Raw genomic sequence first — 21,141 nt, 5'->3', positions numbered from 1 at the left:
GATATTTGGAAATGGAAGAGAACATAACTCTCCAGAACTTTTGTTATTTTAAAGAAACCTTATTAAAAATTTTATGAGGCCAAAAAAAAAGTCTTTTTCATCCTTTCTCACTATTTCAGGAAGGCATGAAACAGAAACAAAAACAATCGAACACTGTAGCAGGAACTACAGCTCGAGTAGTTCACAGGGCTTGCATGAAAGAGAGCGGGACTCAGATCTGACAGCAGAGAAACCTCTCAGTCTAATCCAAAGGACAGCAAATATTGAGTGCAGTATATTTTAAATCTACACAGGGCATTCAGGGAAACATTACACAGGCAACTGGTACCCATGCAAAAACCGAGGTTTCCAGAATTAAGTAACAAAAAGGCGTACAAAATTTCAAAGGATATCAGTTCTAGTCTAACAAGCCTAATTTCTTTCTTTTCATTTCCTTTGCTATTTAGTAAAATATTCAATATGGGAGACAGTTGAAGGGAACTTCATACTACTGACATGTAAGGTGGTCTCTTTTTTTAGCTCTTTATTGGAATATAATTGCTTTACACTCTTGTACCAGTTTTTGAGGTACACCAAAGTGAATCAGCTGTATTTATATATATATATCCCCATATCCCCTCCCTCCCACAACTCCCTGCCACCCTCCCTGTCCTGGTCCTCTAAGGCATCACCCATCATCAGGTTGATCTCCCTTAGGTGGTCTCTTTAGCTCCAAATGTTACTGAACTTTCAGTTAAACTATTAATTACTATATTAAGTAACAACACCAATTATGTTATTCTGGGTTATTTTCCTTATTCAATAAGAAAAAAAAAAGTACTGGTTAAGTTCTAACAGAAATGAATAAATGCAAGAAAGACCATTCTTGCCAAGATTTTCAGCCAGCTTTCCAAACCAAAACAAGTTCCAACTGGTTTGGATAAAACCCAGCATTTATGATTTTACTTGAACTAAATCTGAAACACTTGCCAGTTTCACTATCACCGATCTTTGTGCTGTGGCACTTTATAAACCAGATCAAAGAGAATTTGTTTCTTTAATGTGCTCTTTGGTGCTTCGTTGCTCCACACACTGAGACCAATAACCTATGGTTAAAAAAATGACCTTTCATCAGAAATCAAGTGATACACCTAAACAGAAAAACCCTAAAATATGTACCTTTTTTGATAAGCCACTAAGCTAACTTTATACTTAGTATTTTTTATTTACAGTAGGTTAATGATTCCCAAAATGGCCCAATGCTCCGATTAACAATGTATCATTAGGATGAGTCATGACAACAGTTTTCAGAGCAGAACATGCTCACGTGCTCTCTCCATGTACCAAGGAGAACAGCTGTTTGTGAACATTACCTGGAGGCCCACTCGAATTCTTTTGGTTAAAGCACCCTCTGGGAAAGAAGCTTGGACAAGGGGCACCGTGGTGCTGCTCAGAATTCCACCTTCAGGACCAATCTGATTGCTTTCCTGCTTAATCCGTGAAACCACTGCAAAATACTGGGGGAAATCCTTAGTGAGAATCCTGCAGATACGTTTTCTCCCTAACTCTTCTGGGCTGTCAAGTTCTGCAAAGAAAAATGGATGAAAAAGCCATGAGGATAAGTCTGTTTACACAGTACATTGAGACAACTGATATATAACTTTAATAGTTAAAATTATTTAGATTCAGTAGTTGAAACAGTTTTTATGAGAAAGAAAACTACAGTGACCTTAAAATGATATCAAGCTTTGCAAAAATATTATAAAGCTATTCATGCACAGTATTTATAGAAAAATATTTCTACTGAAGAGGAATAAACATTTTCAAAAACTGGCATTTTACCACATATGGACAAATTTCCACTCTCCAAGAAGGGATACCTTAAATCTGTGATTATTTACAGTAATCTGCCCTCAAGCTGCCCAAAGTAAGAATGAGTCAAAAAAAAGTAGGGCTGCATAAGAAAGTGTGTTAGTACTTCAGTATGTGTGAAAGGCTCTAGAACTTTATTTGAAAACCTCTTTAAAATATTTTTAATTTTTATTTATTATTTATTTATTGGCTGCATTGGGTCTTTGTTGCTTTTTCTAGTTGTGGTGAGCGGGGGCTACTCTTCATTGTGGTGCACAGGCTGCTCATTGTGGTGGCTTCTTTTGTTGTGGAGCACGGGCTCTAAGCACGCAGGCTTCAGTAGCTGTGGGCATGTGGGCTCAGTAGTTGTGGTGCATGAGCTTAGTTGCTCCGCAGCACATGGGATCTTCCCAGACCAGGGGTTGAACCCATGTGCCCTGCATTGGCAGGTGGATTCTTAACCACTGTGCCACTAGGGAAATCCCTAAAATATTTTTAAATTACCCAAATGATTTGTATCATCATCATTATTTCTGTCTGCTCATCAATGGCCCTCATACATCAAGCTCAATGTATTTACAAGTAGACACATCTTTTCCCCTTTTGTCCACCTGCAAACCTACTTCTTGCCCTGTAGTCCTAACTCTGGTAAAGTGTTTATTTTACACTTTGTCCAATCCTCCAGTCTAATAGCGTTGACTGACTGACTTTGTACTTCACATCCGAAGGTCAAAGTGCAGTTGATTCTGTTTTGGAAATGGCTTGCTCTCCTGCCACCCTCTTGTTCGGACCCTGTTTCATTTGACTTGCCTAGATTTCTGAGACCACCCCTTAACCTCCCTGCCACTTCCTCCCCTTACTCCAGTCCGCCTCCTACGGTACAGCCAGATGGGTTTCTTTCAAAAGCCCAGCTTCATGTAGAATTCTGGTAGGTTTAATTGGAATAAATGATTTTTAAAAATCATATGAAATGGTATTTGTGAGTAACCAAGAGTATTTTGGAAAAGTAGATGTATGAGGGGGAATTTATAAGATTTGAAAACTTACCTAGAAGTATCACAATAAAACAGTTATATAGAGAGATGTATAAAAACATAACAAATATATAAGAATAGACAAATATGTCAGGGGGACAAAAATAGAGAATCAAGAAATAGATTCAACCTTATATAAAATAGATTCAACTTTATATATGTGTATACACACACACATATGTAGTATATATGTAAGTCCATATATATCTACTTTTATATAGGTATTATGTATTTAGTATATTTAAATCAAAGTCATTTAAACTTCGATTCAGTGGGGGAAAGATGGTTTATTTAAAAGATGGCATTGACATAATTGAAAATCTATTTGGAAGAACAAAGCTAAATCACTACACTTATATATTAATAAAAATTCCAGCTGGACAAGAGACTCAACTACTTAAAAATTAAAATATTATCCAAAAAATCAAGACAATATCTTTTAGCCTTCAATAGGAGAAACGTTCCTTCTCCAAACTGGACACCCAGAGGCCTAAAAGGGCAGTTTTGACTATATAAAAATGTAAAGCTTTCTATGACAAAAACCAGTAAACCTGAAGACAAAAGGTAGGCTGGGAAAGGTAAAAGCCACCGTGACAAATTAAGAATTAATATGCTCATTACCAATGGTAGTTGATAAGTCAATACAAGTTGATAAGAAGATGACAGAAAAGTTGATAAGATGACAGAGAAGCCAGCACAAACTGGCAAAGTGTTATAAACAGGTGGTTCACAGAGAACAGCCAATAAACATATATTAAAATATTCAAACTCGGCAATTTACCTGGAAATACCAATTCAAACAAGATACAACTCTTGCTACACCCACCTCCTGGTAAGATTAAAGATCAATATCTTGTCAAGAGAAAACTGGGGGAAAACAGATGCTTTCAGTCATTGCTGGTGTGTGTGAATGGCAATAATCTTTTGACAGCATAATTGGACATCTTCTATGCAAAGTGAAAATGCATCTGTCCTTGGGCCCAGCAATCCCATTTTCTGACGTCTTTCTTAGAAGCACAGGCAAAGCAGCATTGCTTGTAATGACTAAAGCTTCAAAGAGCCTGCACGCCCATCAGTAAGGGCACAGTTCAGTCAGCTAAGTCATAGCTCAGCCACACTCTCGACGCGAATGAACGGGGGATTCAGATTCGTCCACTTACCAAGTATTCAGTGAGGACCCACTGTGTGCAGACACTGGTCTAGTCACCTGGGATATGGCAGAGAGCACACTAAAGCCACTGCTCACGGGCAGATTAGAGTCTGCGGGGTGGCGGGGGAGGGGCAGGGCACACAGGAAGAAAAGAATAAACTGAGGGGAGGACATAGAATGTGACGGGGTGGGGGGGGGTGAGGATGATCAGGAAACACCTCTCTAAGGAGGTGACATCAGAGGTGAGCGCTGAGGGAGGGAGGGAGCCAGGCAGGTGCTGACTGACAAGTATAAAGTAAAGAAAGAAATGAGATGCAGAGCAGCATGTGTAGTATGATGCTTTTTAGAGGAAACGTGTACTCTGCACGTCTGTATATTTTTACAAGAGAGATTTGCAGCAGAAACCTTGTAGGCTATTAGCACTGGGAACTGGCGTTGCAGGTGAGGTCAGGTGAAGTGAGAAGAGGGTGGGGAATAAGAGAGTACTACATTTGGGTTTACATGGCTGGGGTGGTTTTAGTTGCTACAAAATAAAGGGGAAATTCCCACACTTCGGCGAGGGTTTTGGTTTTGGTTTTGTCATCTGCTACTCACAGAAGCCTCTTTTCATTCCTCTGATACCTACAGCACGTACCTCCATCCCTGCACTGTGAACACACCTCCTCTTCTACTAAGACACAGGGCTGAGATCATGGCATATTCTACACAGAATTGTGCAGAATGGTAAAACAGATGGTTAGGTAACTGGCCAAGTGACATCTTCTCATTTTACAGATTAACCACCACCAAATTAATTATCAACTAGGAGAGAACTAGAGTTCAACCCAGATCAAAAATGGAACTGGCAACTATGACCTGAAGCAGCCAAATAAATAGTAAATAAATATTTTTTTAAAAAAGGAACTGGAATCTTGGTCTTATTTGTTTTCTAACTATCTCCTTCCCCTCTGCTCTGTCAAAAGCTAAATACTGATTCTCTAGTGAAGGGAAAGAAAAGAAAGGTAAAGAATTAAAAAAAAAGGCTCATATAGAAAAATAGGAAGGAATCAAAGAGTTTGCTCAGGAAAATATCCTGGGGAAGTTTTCACCTACCCAGCAATTGACAGAGAATACAAGTTTTCCATACAAAGCAGATATATTTCCTTTCCCATGATTTGGTTTATTTTAAAAAGTCAGAATTCCCAGCATTCATAACTCCTGCTGCAGCTGAGAAAGTTCTGATAATTTGTATAAATTGCTGTGCAACTCATCACCATCAAACCTGTGATTATGTTCTCCTTTAGAAATGGGTTAGGACTCCACCTAGTGCAAGCAATGTACACGGACTCTGCCATGAAATTACACCCTTCGAATAAGACAGACTTCATAACTCTGCATTGTAACAAGCATGTATCCTGTGAGTATTAAGCTTCCTCAAGATCAGTCTGCACCTACTGGAAGGAGGGAGGCATCTTTGGAGGAACTAGTGATAATGTACACTTTTCAGCTGCTTGTGTCTGTGAGTGTTGTGGAGGTGTGTATGTACATTTGTGAGGAGTCAAGATGGGGACAGATGTATCACCCCTGGAAAGTAACAGCAGTGAATTGGAAAGATTACACCTTGTGTAGGGGGAGGGTGCCTGGCCACACTTATGCCACATTACCTTGGATGCAGCATTCAGGGCACCACAAATAGAAGGTGAGGGTGTACCCCTCAAATGCAGCAGAGGAGTGATAAACAGAGGTTCAGATTTCTAACTCCACACTCAATTTCTGACATCTTTTAGGATGTGCCAGGGACTCTGGGACCCTCTGTGTTGTACTCACTCTATTTTAAAGCTTTTAGCAATTCCTCTGTCACCATTAAAACTTGCATAATTATTGACCTTCAATGTGTATTTTAACGAGTACTTTAAAGATAAGGCTTAACCTATAGGAATAACTAATGTGTGGATTTTAGGCATAAGAGTCTCCTGCCCCATTTAAAAAGTAGATTCATACTTAAAACATGTATGTACACACATAAATCATACTTAAAACATGTACACATACTGCCTTCTTGAATTACTCATATTCCCAGGCCTCTGTATGACAAAATGGAGAAAAGATACCTTCCTTTAACCTGATTACATTGTATATATATGTGTACTTGATATTTTTAACTTTTTTCCTCTGAGAATAAAAGTTAATAGAAATGTAAAAATATAAAAATTATTATTTAAATATTGGTTTATAACCTCTTCAAGAGCTACAGTTGAAGGCTGGGCCATTACACTCCAAGGTGGCTGCATAAATAAGATAATAAATGATGTAGATAAGTAGTAAATGTGAGGAGGCAAGAGGAAGACGTGAGAACAAGTGAAGTCACTACAGAATACTTATGACCCGGACAGCTATCACAAGATTGTATTGGCCATCAGTAGGCCAGAGGTTAAATAAATTATGATATATTCATACTGTGGTATACTGTGCTATATTGCTATTTGCAAACTGAAAAGGTATATATCAAAAAAAAGTCAGATTTCCAGGCAAATAGCAATGAAATTTGATCATGTAAAAATGAGTACCACCACTGTTCTGTCCAGGACTGAATTTATTTGGATTTGAAAATGGTCTACTATTTAGACCAGAGAAGCAGGAACATATTACCAAGAATCTTTGCTTTGTTTCCATCCTTTACATACAGAGATAAACTCAACAAAATAGTCTGCAGCACAAACGTGGTGCCTGGATCACATTCCTTCGCACAGAGAACCTAGCTCCTAGAGGAGTGTGCCCCAGACTGGCCAGATCAGAAGCAACAGCAGTGCTATGCATTAAAAGCAGAGATTCCTAGGCTTCTCTCATGGAGAGTCTGAGTTGGCAGGCCAGGAGTGGAACCTGAAATTTCCATACTCAAATCAGGTAACTTTATGACTTGACACATTTGAGAAATAAGGTCTTAGTAGACTCTCACCCTGTACCTGTCCTTAAAAATCCAGGACCCAAATTATTAGAAACATGACAACAGGATCCCATGAAAAACAACTCAAGGATGTTTCAATATGAGAAGAGGAACTTATGGGGCAACAATAAATATCTATTAGTTTAAAATGGTTTTATTTTTAAAAGGCTATACTAAGCCACTCCATAGCTATAGAATTAAAGGAGACAAGGGCATAAAAAAAATTAAGAGCTTTTTACCTTTCAGGGTGAATCATAATGCCTAGACTATGAAAGAACCCTGGAATCCCTCTCTTTCTCTCTTTTTAATTTGTTACTAGCAAAGTGTCTTCTCTCTCTCTCTCTCTCACACACACACACACACACCCCAAAGGAGAAAAAGAGAGATGAGTTCTGAGATAAGTTTGGCCAGGAAGAAGGTTAAAATTTACACTTACTCCGTGTCTACTTTGTGGTGGGTCAATTATTGTTTTGCCCACATAGCATTTTGGTAAAGTAAGTGTCTGAAATTTGGGGAGGTTAAATGACTTGCCCAAACTGACTTAGCTGGTCTGCTTTAGAGCTGAGATTAGAACCTAAGACCAGGTTGGGAGAAGGGATGAAATCACAGACATGGACTTCAACCACCATTTAACACAGTGTCTTTGCAGGCTAGCTGGCACATGGGTGGTGAATGATGAATGGATGAATAACAGATTGATGTGCAAACACTCTGGTCCAAAAGGTGACATGACTTCTTATTGGCCCACTCCAGGAGCAGAAAGCCCTAATGACAGCGGCACTTGCTGCTGCATAAGAAATGGAAGTTAATGTTCTGCAGCATTCTTGGTTCGCTGATGAATGATAAAGCACCTTGTAACTCATTTAGTTTCCTTATTTGTAAAAGGTGGGACAGCATTCTCCGTAACTGAGATTTTGCAACAGAGCAAGAAGGATCATAAATGCTTTGCAAATATGAATGGTTATGAAGATCATATTACAATGAATCATAAATAACAGGATTGAACTCATGTTCCCATGAAATGAGTTTTTCTTAAAGCATTCAAATGATCACCCTGATTAGTTGTGCCTCACTCTTACATGCACATCATTAGATGTCTTGATAACTTGGTCCAATGGGGCCATGACCCTCTTTCCTGTATAGAATTTGTTTTCTGAAGGCTTGTTTGCGACCTGCTCACTTTTGAGTGTGAACAGTCTACAGAAGGAATACAACCTCAATGTTTCACAAAGGATGATTTCTATATCTTAGGGTTTCATTTCTGGTCAAGAACATTCGTTCTCTCAGCTTGCTCTTCTAAGAATGGAGTATTTGATACTGAGCGGTGGGAAAAAATGGAGCCTTAGAATGTCAGAATTCAAAAGGGCATGCTAGCTAGTATGGGGCTGTGGCAAGTCTTTGTAACAGGTATCTTAGGTTCAAATCCAGTTCTCAAACCAGTGAGCTTGGACCTTGGACAAGTTCCTGAACTCTGAGCCCTACGCTACTTGTTTATAGGATCGGGATAAGAAAAGTTACCTCTGGGGTGAATGTGACAAATAAATGATACAAAACCACCAGCACAGTTCTGCTGACACCATAATTTAGGTTACATATTCTTTCCAGGGTCATACAACCTTGGAGATAGAGGAGAGCCACAGAGCCAGTCTGTGGCAGATCTAAGGTTGGATTTTATTTTTTTTAAATCACACTATCTCTGTTTTGCATCTTTATAAGTATATAAATCAGAACTGTTATTTTAATTTCATTCCGTTAAGAGAAAATTTCACCACAGAAAATTAAGTAGCAGATAAATTGGGGGAAATGAAGGAAATAAAAGATAATTTTATAATATTTAACTCTGGCTACAGAATATGTGGAACAATAGAACACTTGTAATATATTCACTGAAATATTTCAGAAAATTATACATTCATTTCTTCGGAAGTAAAGTTCGTCTCCATCTTAATATGCAACTATGGGAACAAGCCCACCCATGATGTTACAGGAAAAAACCCTCAAATGATATACTTGATCCTTCTTCCTCAATGTAAACATAGTAGGAATCTTTTCAATTTTTATTTGGGAATAATTAGACTCATGGCAAGTTACAAAGACAGCACAGAAAGGTTCCGTCGTTTTAGTAATTTACCTCATATTCTTATTGAATTCTGGCATCTGCTGTCTGTCTAGGGACCTTCTTTGTTATTCGGATTTGCACAAATGAGTGCTCATGATGCCAAATGTCTGGACAATGATCCTGTTTGTTTTTCCCTCCAGTTTTAGGAATCCATATAATTTCTGACAATCCTATATCTTAAAAGTTATTTTTAGAAAATGAATTTCTAATCATTACGTGCCCTTCTCCTGCTTCCCGGACCTCCTCTCCCCATTTGTTTGTGGCATCCGTTCTTGTAGAAAGTTGCTTCCTCTCCTGGGTATGGGCCACCGAATTATTGAGGAAACGTGTCACCAAGAGTGGCAGCACATGCCTGGATGCTGATCATTAATTTCTTCATTCACTCAACAAATTGTGATGATGTGACAACACTGCTAAGAGCTGTTATATGCACTGGGCATCATGACTGTCACCCGTCACAGCCACTCCCTGCCCTCATGGACATCACAGTCCACCGAGGAAGAGAGCAGAGTTCAAAGTTGCTCGTTACAGAAGAAGACAGGCCAGGTGCGAGAGATGTATTTACCAGGTGGATCTAATTTAGACTGGGGTTTAGGGATGCCTTCCTGGAAACAGAGAAGTGAGGGAGGGTGTGTTTGGCCATGCTGGAAAAATCCTCCTAAGGTTTTCCTCCACAACTGCAGAAGCCTTGTATTCTTTGCATCTGCTTCTCCGTGTTATTTTCGAGAAAAATGTTCTTCCACATTTGTTTACTCTTCCACTTGTGCAAATAAAAAGGCTTTCAGGCAATTAGCCCCATCACATAACTTTCTTCAACCCTTTGCTTAAGCATTGGTACTATATCCAGACAGGAAACATTTTATATAATCCTATCTTCAAAATCAGGATCATATGTAATGTCTTAAATAAAAACCATCAATCAGTAACCCAGCATGTGCAGCAAACACAGAAGCACATTGAGCTCCAAGAGGCCTAGGCCTGTGGCGTCTAGCACATCAGCCTCTGTTCACATCGACACGAAAGGTGATGGAGGCTAAGCCCCAATCTCTCAGACCCTTTCACTGTCCCTGGAGGGCACAGAACCTCACTCTTCCCGACACGTGGGACAGCGTGTCTCATGTCAAAAAAAATGACTTTTTTTGACCCACGAATGTTTCATAAAGACATGAGGGGACTTCCCTAGTGGCACAGTGGTTAAGAATCTGCCTGCCAGTGCAGGGGACACAGGTTTGATTCATGGTCTGGGAAGATCCCACATGCCTTGGAGCAACTAAGCCCATGTGCCACAACTACTTGAGCCCACGTGCCACAACTACTGAAGCCTGAGCAGTGTAGGGCCCATACTCTGCAACAAGAAAAGCCACCACACTGAGAACCGCGTGCACCACAACTAGAGAAAGCAAGTAAGTAAGACCCAATGCAGCCATAAATAAATAAAATGCTAAAAGAAAAAGAAAAAGGAAAAAAACATGTAATTGCTAGCAAGTCCCTTACCAAGACATGTATAAAACCTGGCATTATTAATGCTCATCTACTTTGGTCCCATTTTCATTCCCAGACTAGTAGGGGTAAGGGGACTGTCCTGGTCCAGTTATGCACGTGGTGGGTATCTTTCCAACGATTTAGACAGTTTTATGGCAATGGACTGAAAGCAAATTAGTACTTTGTTATGGCTTAATTAATAGTTTTTGCTATGCTTTTTTTTAAAAAAAGAAACCCCAACCATAATCCTGATCTGGTTAAGTTCAATTTTTACTTTTTCCTCCAGAATTTTTCTAAATTGTTAATAGATTTCTCCAACAGATGGTGCTGTGTACAAGGTAAAGCTACATACTTCACTTTTCAGTGCTCAACTGCTTTTACGATCTAACTTGACACTTTAAGATTACTGTTTGGTCTCATTGATGATAAAATAAAAACAAGTTAAGTCTGATTGAAAAGAACCAAAGTAGCAATTTTTAACTGAGAAGCATTTCCAAAATATGATTGATAATTAGACAATACATTTTGGATATTTTCTTTTCTTTTATGTAACATTGTAAGTATCAATTTTGCTTTCCTGCTTCAATATACAGCAACATAAATATATGTAATTACTTAATCTAAAATATATTACTTTAAAATCTCATTTGCTCTCATCTGAATGTTAAGCACTGATAACAAGTGAGGAAATATTTTCCTAGCATGGTAAGACTAGAGAGCTTCAGCAACATTTTGTTCCAATATAGTGCTTGGGATTTTAAAATAACAGCAAAATTCATATATTCTCAAAGCATGCCTGTGATACTGAGCTAGCAATGATTTTGACTTTAAAACCTAATAGATTTTAGGCCTAATATGTGTAAAACAAAATCTACTAGATTACTGTCCATAGTTGTGCTATCTAAAAGAAATACAATGCAAGCCACATATGTAATGTTAAATTTTCTCATAGCCACACTAAAAAATAAAAAAGGGACAGGTGAAATTATTAACAGCATGTTTTCTTTATCTCAGTAGATCTAAAATGTTATCATTTCAACATGTAACCGATGTAAAAATTATTAATGAGATATATGTTGGGGGGGGTACTAAATCTTCACATAGCTGGTGTACTTTATTTATATTTGCAGCACATCTCAATTTGTTTTAGCCCCACTGCAAGTGCTGTCTAACCACACATAGCTAGTGGCTACTGTTCTGGACAGTCCAGGACTAGAGCATTTTTCAAACTCTTCAATTCTTAAGACCTCTAAGGAGAAAGGATTCTTCTATTAGTAAATATCATATTCTTTTCCATTATGGTTTATTACAGGATATTGAATATAGTTCCCCGTGCTATATAGTAGGACCTTGTTGTTTACCTATTCTATATATAGTAGTTTGTACCTGCTAATCCCAAACTCCCAATCCAACCCTCCCCCAACACCCCTCCCCCTGGAGGCACAATTTTAAACATGTTGAATTGAACTTTGTGAGTTTAATTCAAGTAAGCTTCGTTTTTTTCTTTTTCTTTTTTATAGCTCTTTATTGGAATATAATTGCTTTACACTGTTGTGCCAGTTTTTGCTGTACAACAAAGTGAATCAGCTGTATTTATACATATATCCCCATTTCCCTCCCTCCTGTGACTCCCTCTCACCTTCCCTATCCCAGCCCTCTAAGTCATCACCCATCATCGAGTTGATCTCCCTGTGTTATGCAGCAGCTTCCCACTAGCTATCTGGTTTACATTTGGTAGTGTATATATGTCAGTGCTACTCTCACTTCATCCCAGCTTCCCCTTCACCCACCCACCCTGGTCCTCAAGTCCGTTCTCTACATCTGCATCTTTATTCTTGCCCTGTCACTGGCTCCATCTGTACCAGCTTTTTAGATTCCATATATATGAGTTAGCATTCAAGTAAGGTTTTAATTAAACTTACAAAGTGGATTCAGTTTGGTGCACTTTAAAGATGATGTTTTTGTGGGGAGCAGAACGACTATTTTTTTTGTCTTGTGATATCTTTTTCTCTCCCAAGAAAACACGAATGAACGAGTGCTAGAACAAGATCTATGTCTGCTGCCAAAGACAAAAGTTGCTCCTGCCACATGATACCTCAGTGGTAACAGCAGGTTCTTCACACCCAGAGCAACTGTCTTCTGTGTCATTCTAGCCTCTTACTTCAGTAGAGCTCTGCTAGCACACCTGTTTCATTAGCATAAGCATATTAACATAAGCACTGATGCCTTTGTCTCTGAGCTTGCTAGTGCCACAAATAACACTTGATTCCACCTTACTCTGTAGTGACAATTTTTCCTGAATACACACCATGTCCTTTGGAGTCATCAAGAACTAGGAGGTAAAAAAAAAAATTTGCATTGACATATACACACTACCAAATGTAAACTAGATAGCTAGTGGGAAGCTGCTGCATAACACAGGGAGATCAACTCGATGATGGGTGATGACTTAGAGGGCTGGGATAGGGAAGGTGGGAAGGAGTCGTGGGAGGGAGGGGAAATGGGGATATACGTATAAACACAGCTGATTCACTTTGTTGTACAGCAAAAACTGGCACAGCAGTGTAAAGCAATTATATTCCAATGAAGAGCTTAAAAAAAAGAAAAAGAAAAAGAACTAGGAGGGCACCTCGATTCGTAATGGAAAATGCAAATAGCAGCTGACATTTATGTCACCTTTTGTTCCACACAAAGCACTTTCATAAACATTCTTCATTTTAGAAGATACAGAGGCAAGTGAGTATTACAGAAAAATAACTAGATTTGGAGTCAGAAGTCCAGATTTTGGAAGTCTAGATCTAACTACTTATTATTTCCTGACTGGTGGTGGTCATGGGGTAACTATTATCAACTGTGACCAAGGATTCCACTAGCCCTAGTGGTGTCCTCGTGTGATTTGGAAAAAGGCATCCATGTGGAGTGGACACAGCCCTGCAGGTAAATGCTTAGCAACTAGACAGGAGCTTTGAGAAAATCAGATAAAAGTGCCCCTTTGTCCTGAAGGCCAGTGTCAGAGGAGATGGCTCAGCAAGTGGAAGAAGCAACATTTCTGTCCCCACTTGCTCTCCTGCACAAGTGTACGTGGCAGCCGTGTCTATGGCTAACTTTGAGAATGGTTCTCATGTGTCAGGCATCATGCTAAGAAATTTACATATATTAGCTCATCTGTTCCCCATTAGCTCTCTACAGGTTTAGAGAGGTTGGGGCTTTGTTGCAGTTGCACAGCTAGTAAGGGGCGGAGCCAGGATGAGAATTCCAGTCTGTGTGCCATCCACAGATCATGATTCTAATGGCCACACGACACTGCGCAAATTGTCCTCCTCCTTGGACTTGTCTTTCCCTGGAGGTACAATTTGATTGTGCACACGGAAAGGCTTTGCCAGTTTTAAAATACTATAGAACCATAATCTCATCTTTACGATTGTGTTGTTCAGTAAAAAATCACTGATGCGGCTAAGATGCTTTCCAAACACTTGCGTTTTAAGATTTTCAGAGAAGAGGGTGCAACAGGACTAGTTACAAAATTAGAATACATATTAGTTATAAAGTAACATATAGAATTCATTTATGGAAAAGAGGGTTAAAGTGAGACATTTATAATAAGACAGGTATTATCAAGGGTCATTTGCCACGGATGACAGATAAGGCTTAATTGTTATGCACTGGGTAAATTAATAGGGTAAATAAAATAACAGTAGAATGATTTATTTCTCTTTTTTTTTTTCAAGGAAGTCTTGAGTGATCTGGTCACTGGCTTATTTTATGTACTCATTTTATCTTGCTAATTAACAGCTATCTCGTGGGCGGAGTGGAGAGGGTAGAAAATAACATGAAACCTCTTAAACCATGCTTATGCTTCTCTTCCAACAAGAACTTTGACTTGTTGGACCTTGAGAGAAAAAGAAGGGTTGGATTTTCAGAGAGATTGATTTTTATTTTTGCCTGTGTGTTTTTAGAGGAGGGATGTTCCAATAAGAACTAAGTTTCTCTGGGGATGGGTCAAGAGTGGTGGTAAGTGGTGCGTGAGCTTGGTATGAAATCTGATGAATCAAGCTTCAGTTATAAAATGTGTGTCTTGGTTCCTTCATTATTATTACTTTTATAGATTTAATACACAAAGAAAACCACTGTGCCTTGAAAATTTTTCCTTTCATGGCCTCCAGTGCTTGATTCTTTAAACTTGGAAGTATTTACATTCCCTTTTAATTGCCTAAAATGGAACCAAAGTTTATCTGGTCTTTAAAAATGTAGCAAAGAAACTCTATCCACTATTTCCAAGATAACATGTAGAATCCAGGACAGAGGGCTATATCGTTGAATCTTTAAAATATCGGACAGATGCCCCTAGTATGGTAGTATTTGGGGTGTCATTTGTCTAAGCAAAGATAGGACTATTTCCTGTTTGAAAACTGAATTAAAAACAAAATGAAGATATGTCAGCAGGAAATCATGGAAACCCATTCCATAAAGAAACCTTAATATTAAAAAAAATCTGCCTGATAGGTTATACTACAATCTACACTCAAGAATGAAGAACACATTATTAGAATCCAGTGTTTTAGTCAGAACTTCAGTGTCCAGTGAGGTGGCCGCTGCCCACAGGTGACTATTTGAAATTAATTAAACAAAATTAAAAATTACCTTCCTCATTTGCATTCGTGACATTTCAAGTTCTCAAGAGTCTCATGTGACTAGTGATGACTGTCGGATCGCACAGGTATGGAATATTTCCATCATGATACAAAGTGCTAATGGACAACATTCTCTTAGAATATTCAGTAGTCTTCCTAAAATACTGTTACTTGCTCAGAACTGTCCCCAAGTCAATGTTCCTCTTTAATTTTTCCCCCTGGAGATTAACATTAATGAAGTTTGAGGTAGAAGAAATAGACTAATGAGAACTTTCCTTCAGAGAGCTACATATTATAATGAGGTTCCTCCTTCCGCCCAGTCTCCAAGATGGGGTGAGTGTCTAAATCAGCACTGTGTCCGATACTGGTGACTGACAAGTGATTAAGACATGTACCCTGCCCTCAGCAGCTTACAATACCAAGGTAGCTATTGGTTAAAAAAAAGAAATCCTTGCGTAGAGGATGCTACATTTAAAAAACTAGTAATTTACCATAGCATTTAAGAAACATTAGATACATAAAAATATTTTTATACCTTATTTTCCTTAAAACAAACAAACAAAAAACTGTCCTCTCTGGAAAACCCATTTATCTCATTCTATTTTTTATCCTCAGTCATCCATATTCTTTTACTCTTCAAAATGCTAATTCAATTCTTTCCTTTAGGATTTATTCATAACTTTTGATTGTGTTTTCTTATAAATTTCCTTCTTAAAAAATGACTACAGTTCATGCTTTCAAATAAATTAAGGTGCTAACAATCAAAAATCTAAATTGCCAGTGAAAGTTCCCATCCATCAGAAATTATCTGAAGTTGTGAATGGTATAGGATATAAATGTCAGTATTATGTATAAACGTTTAATGTATACTCATTACATCTCTAACATTTAAAATGACTATTCAGGATCTTGAGCTCTAGAGGTTTCTAGGAATTTTCCTCTTTAGGTTTATTTTCTTCTCCACAGGACACATATTTCTAAAACAAGTGGGATAGTTAAAAGATTTTGAAAACAGGTAGAACTAGATTTCAAGCCCAGTGCTGCTACTGAGTTGGGGTAACCTTTTGACTTGTTTGAACTCCAGTTCCTTCATCTATAAAGTGGGCTTAAAACTGCCTACTTTGCAGTGCTATGCCTTCATTTTGAATTTTCGTATACAGAGGCATGTATCAGTGCCTCATGAATGCCAGATTCTCCGCAGTGACTTAGGTTCCCCTTCTGATGCTGTAAAGAGATCTTCACATTCTTGGCTGACGGTGATCCACTGTGTCTTATACAAAACCTTTGGCATGACAGTTTTTTCTATTGAATGAATGTAATAGTGACAATAGCTGATATTTATCAAGGGCTTAGTATGTAACAAGGGCTATATTTGAAAAGCACTTCCCAAAATGACTTCTTTTTCTCAACAGCAACCCTATGAAGTGAGGAACGTAATCTCCATTTCAGAGAAGTAACAGAGGCCCAGGGGGATCCAAGAGCTTGTCCGTGGCTATCCCTCAAACACCCTCGCGTCTGTCTAGCTCCTTGGTCCACACCTCACAACCAGGAGAGACTATGCTAGACGCATTCCAAAGGCAGGTGAATTAAATGCTAACAGAGGGAATTTTAGGGTATGTGAATTATATCTCCAGTAAAGCTGTTATATAAAACAGTTGCTGGATTTGTAGTGATTAACAAGCCAATATAAAGACTAGCTTTATTTTATGGTGAGCTTGCTCTCTTTCTCTCTCTCTTTTTTTTTTTTTTAAACATTTTTAAACAAAAACACTGCACCAAGTACCCACTCTCAAAACAAGTCAATTGTCTACTAAGAAAAACTGCTATGATTCTAAGGGTCAGACAGCGTGAGGAGGGTGTGTATGAGAAAGTGACATGCTTGCTATAGGCCAGTGTTAGCAGGTCAGAGAATAAGACCCTGGAAGCACCACAGGCTCCAATCATTAGCCTGAAACTTATTTTTTTAAAAACCCAGGAGAAATTAAAAATCTATAAGAATACCAAAATAATCTGGGAGAAGACTGAAATAAAAGAAAGGGTCCGGAAATAATAACTCCAAAAATAAAAAGTGAACGTATTTTCTTAAAAGTGCTCTGCATGCTTTGCATACCTTCCATTATTATCTCACTCCCTCCTTACACATTTTTGACTTAGAAAACTTTCTTAAGCTTTGGAAAGATTGATATAGTTGATTTAAGACTGAGAGAACCATCAGAAGATTTATACATTGGTGTGGGGGGCGGGGGAGGCAGAGTCTGTTAGGTTAAATGGAACTTTGTGCCTTAGATGCAGAAAGCAATAAATGCTGAGGAACCCAATTCCCAGTTTAAAATAGAAACGTGTGAAATTCGAGTACTGTTTCCTTTAGTCTAGCCCTTCTGTGATTTCTGCCTGCAGACATTTATAGAAACAGGCAGTCATCGTCATTACCTTCATCCATGCCATTAAGTAATTCGGTTAAATCTTCACTTTTACTGTCAAATTGATGCTCCTTCCATGTTTCACCATTTTCACTTCGAAGAACAATGAGTTCTCTCTCCTTTCCTCTCATAGACCCAAAGTGGGGGATTTCCACTATGACAGGGCTGGAAAAAAAAGCCACATTATTTTGGTATCAAAGGAAATATATTTATAGTCTCATACTCTTAAAAATGTTTCATTGACAGTATTCATTTGAAAATCAGAGGTGCCACTAAGGTTGGGAATGATTTCAAAGCTGCAGAATCATTTGCTAATTAAATAATATATTAGAAGCCTGAAAACATGCCATCATTCATTCATTCACAAACAATTCTTGGGGGCCTATCATATGTTAGGCATTTGATTTAATATGAGGAAATATTCAGCACACATAAGGAATCAAGGAATTGAAAGTTATTAAAACAGACCATGAGAAAGAAAGTTGGTCCATTTTTTAAAACACAATAGGTATATTATATTATACAAAATGCTCATGATTTAAAAGGACACAGTCATTTCTTTAAAAAAGAAATTCTGTAAATTACCTATTTTGAAAGATTACTGATTTTTTTCCCCCTTAGCAAGAAAACAGTTGTAACAATCCACTTCCTCCAACGGTCAGTTTCCATAACTTTCATGGCCTGTATATTCAAGACAGTTTCTTTGATTTTCAGGTTGTGAAATGGGCAGTTTAATTTCCTAGCTCTAGTAGGACTGTGTAGGAATTATTTAAACTTGCCAAAAAAGCGTTGTCAGCTTAAAATTGTTATATAACAATCTATTAATTTTTGACCGTGTCCTTTGGCAAAAGAATGTGAAAAAATGGCTGCAAATTGAAGATAGCCAATCAAGCACAGGAATAATTTTGTTAAATTTTAAAGTAGGATAAATGCTAAAAAAGATGAATGGAAGTAAGCAGACCACAATCACACACAGTTTATGTAGTTGGATTGTGCAGCTTTATTTTATGACATTCAAGTAGACAGTATCATTATTCTCCTACAGAGGTTGTATGTAACCTCACCTCTTAGCCTATGTGTTTATGTACATGTGGTAACAGAAGATAGAGGCTTAAATAGGTAAAGTATAAAAAGGGATGGTAGTTTTAATGACCAAATGACATAAATGAAAACATATTAATATTTCAATTTATTACAAAAGCATTCACTTAAAACGGGAAGATAAATATGAAAATTTCACTTTTGGCAAAATAATTATGATTAATTCAAAGTAAGGGTTTGAAAAATTTTTTATAATGCCTTTATTTTTCGATGGGTAAAAACAAAGTCAACTATTCCTAATAGTGTTAGTAATTTCAAGAGTTAAGATGTTTACCATAGTTTTTAACCACACTTGGTGATTAGACATTAATTTTTTTTTTTTGAGAACTAGATACAATCTTTGCAGGTTAATGTATCAGATACTGTCACTCTAAATACTTAAGGAATGTGGCTTTGTGTGTGACATTCAGCAATACTGGAGAGGAGAAATGAACAAGGGTCTGGGACCAAGGTGAAAGCCAAGCATAAGTTTTCATAACAGGTTCTTCATGCAGACTGCCAGAGCAAACACACCACTCGGACAGACAAGCAGACAGACAAACACCAACACATTTCAGCTCAAACAGAACAAAACAATTTAATAACTCTAGTAGAATATTCTACCTGCTGCCTATTTGGTTTTCTTTAAATATCTTGTATTCCCAACATTTTTTCAAAATCAGTTTACTTATTGATGACTTTTTCTCAAAGCCCATAACGATAACTCAGTACGCGTAAGCACTTTTTTAAAAAAATGTAACTCCACACACATACATATATATATACAGGGGTATATATATATATATATATATATATCTATATACACACATATATATCATTTATAGCAAATGTCGATTCGAAGCCTGCAAATACCTTCTTTACACTGGGTTAAAATTAGACTCTCAGTCTGTCTTAAAAATTATCATCATCAGTTGAAACATTTCAAATAAAAGAAAGGTTTACAGAAGCACAAAGTTATGAAAGCAGAATGCTTGCAGTGAATTCCACATGCTTGAAAAGCACAAGAGAGGTAGCGGAGCTACATTAAGTCAAGCCACTATGATTTTTTTTTCTTCTTTCAGTGACACACATCAACTGAAAGCATTAAAAACCGAAAACAAAATTAAGACAAGAATAAGACCATGGGTGTGACAGAAAAAAATTGAAAATGGAAAAAGAATTGTAGACATTCTGTATCTTGTCTATAAAGATCCTACCCAATAAATTTTGTTCCTTGAGGCCCAAGCTGCAGGATTCGGCTAACCAAGCTCTCACCCTCATTTACAGGGGGAGGATTGGTAGGAAGATGCAGTTTACTGAATAACATCCATGCAGCAGGAAGAGAAACAAGAAGGGGAAACTGTGAGCAAACTGCCAGTCACGACAGAGCCTGCCTGATTCGCACCCAAGTGCCACCTCAGAAAATACATTCATTTTTTCCTTTTGTAAAGTACCATATCACAGTGGATGGTTCCCCCAAAAATTATCCTTAAGAAGACATGTACCCCAAATAGCTATGTATTCAACGTGTGATATGCAAGAGTGGTGCCTTGACTTCCACGGGGGCTGCTGGGGTTCCGTGCATTCACTGAGCAGAGAACATGCTTCTCAGTTAGTAAAAGCTTTGACCAGCAAACTGAGTTAAGGAAGTACCAGCCTACCAGCTTTTCACAGAATTACACAGCTTTGTGACCTTTGATACTGCACGAATGCTGCACTCGATCGAAATGGTCCAACTCAATAGATTTAATAGTTAACTACTTGAGTTGACGAGGGTAAAGAAAATCAAAGATGCGGTATGAGGGCCAAGATGAAAATTGACAAAATGACTTACCCTAAAAATTGTGCCCCTGCAGGACCCATTTCTACCAGCCTACTGGCTAATCCCTCTCCTTCCACCATGGGGGGTGGGTTGGCCAGTTTATGTCTCTTTACCAAACGGCAGGTGATGCGGGTGGGGGCAGTACACTTGCGTGGAGGAATGACGATTCTCATCCCGTGGTGACGGCTTCCCCTCATGGAGCCGCCTCTTGCATCCACCATAAAGCTAACCAGAAACCTGCAGGGGAAGATCAGAGGCCAAATCAAGGAGAGGCAGAAACCATCTTCACGGTCGGTTTGGAAACTAAATGTTACAGTGACAGACAAGGTAGCTATCATTTCCTCTCTTTAAGAATAAATTGGAAGTAAATACAGCGGAGTCACATCAAACATGCATTTGACTTGTGAACCGAGCAAAGAGTAAAACCCAACAACTTGTTTTTGGTGGCGTGTGGCCTCTGAACAGAAGCCAACCACTTTGTCAGATGCTCAGATTGAAGGAATAGTGAATGTTTCAAAGTTGGGATAAAAACTGGCTATTAAAGGACTGTCTTGTATTTAAAAACAAAACCCCCCAAACAAAACCACTGTATGTGGTCGCTGTGGGTGGTTTAAATTATATTCAAGGGTCATTTTAACTGGTAGTGGTTT

The 21,141-nt window shown here is 38.2% G+C and overlaps 1 protein-coding gene across 4 annotated transcripts in view; it reads right to left on the bottom strand.

Annotated features, from left to right (window-relative positions):
* The window catches only part of ANK3 (ankyrin 3), a 679,472-nt gene that overhangs the window by 51,569 nt on the left and 606,762 nt on the right, over positions 1-21,141 (bottom strand). For all 4 annotated transcript variants that reach the window (XM_057734351.1, XM_057734352.1, XM_057734350.1 and 1 more), the window contains 3 exons: positions 20,504-20,728; positions 17,600-17,754; positions 1,353-1,564 (listed from right to left, as the gene is read on the bottom strand). In XM_057734351.1, coding sequence (XP_057590334.1) covers positions 1,353-1,564; positions 17,600-17,754; positions 20,504-20,728 — 592 coding nt within the window. The remainder of the gene's footprint in view (positions 1-1,352; positions 1,565-17,599; positions 17,755-20,503; positions 20,729-21,141) is intronic.

This window comes from Hippopotamus amphibius, chromosome 5 (assembly GCF_030028045.1).
Source record: "Hippopotamus amphibius kiboko isolate mHipAmp2 chromosome 5, mHipAmp2.hap2, whole genome shotgun sequence".
NCBI lineage: Eukaryota > Metazoa > Chordata > Mammalia > Artiodactyla > Hippopotamidae > Hippopotamus > Hippopotamus amphibius.
Note: the sequence above shows the minus strand (reverse complement) of the source record. Positions and strands in the feature narration are given on the sequence as shown.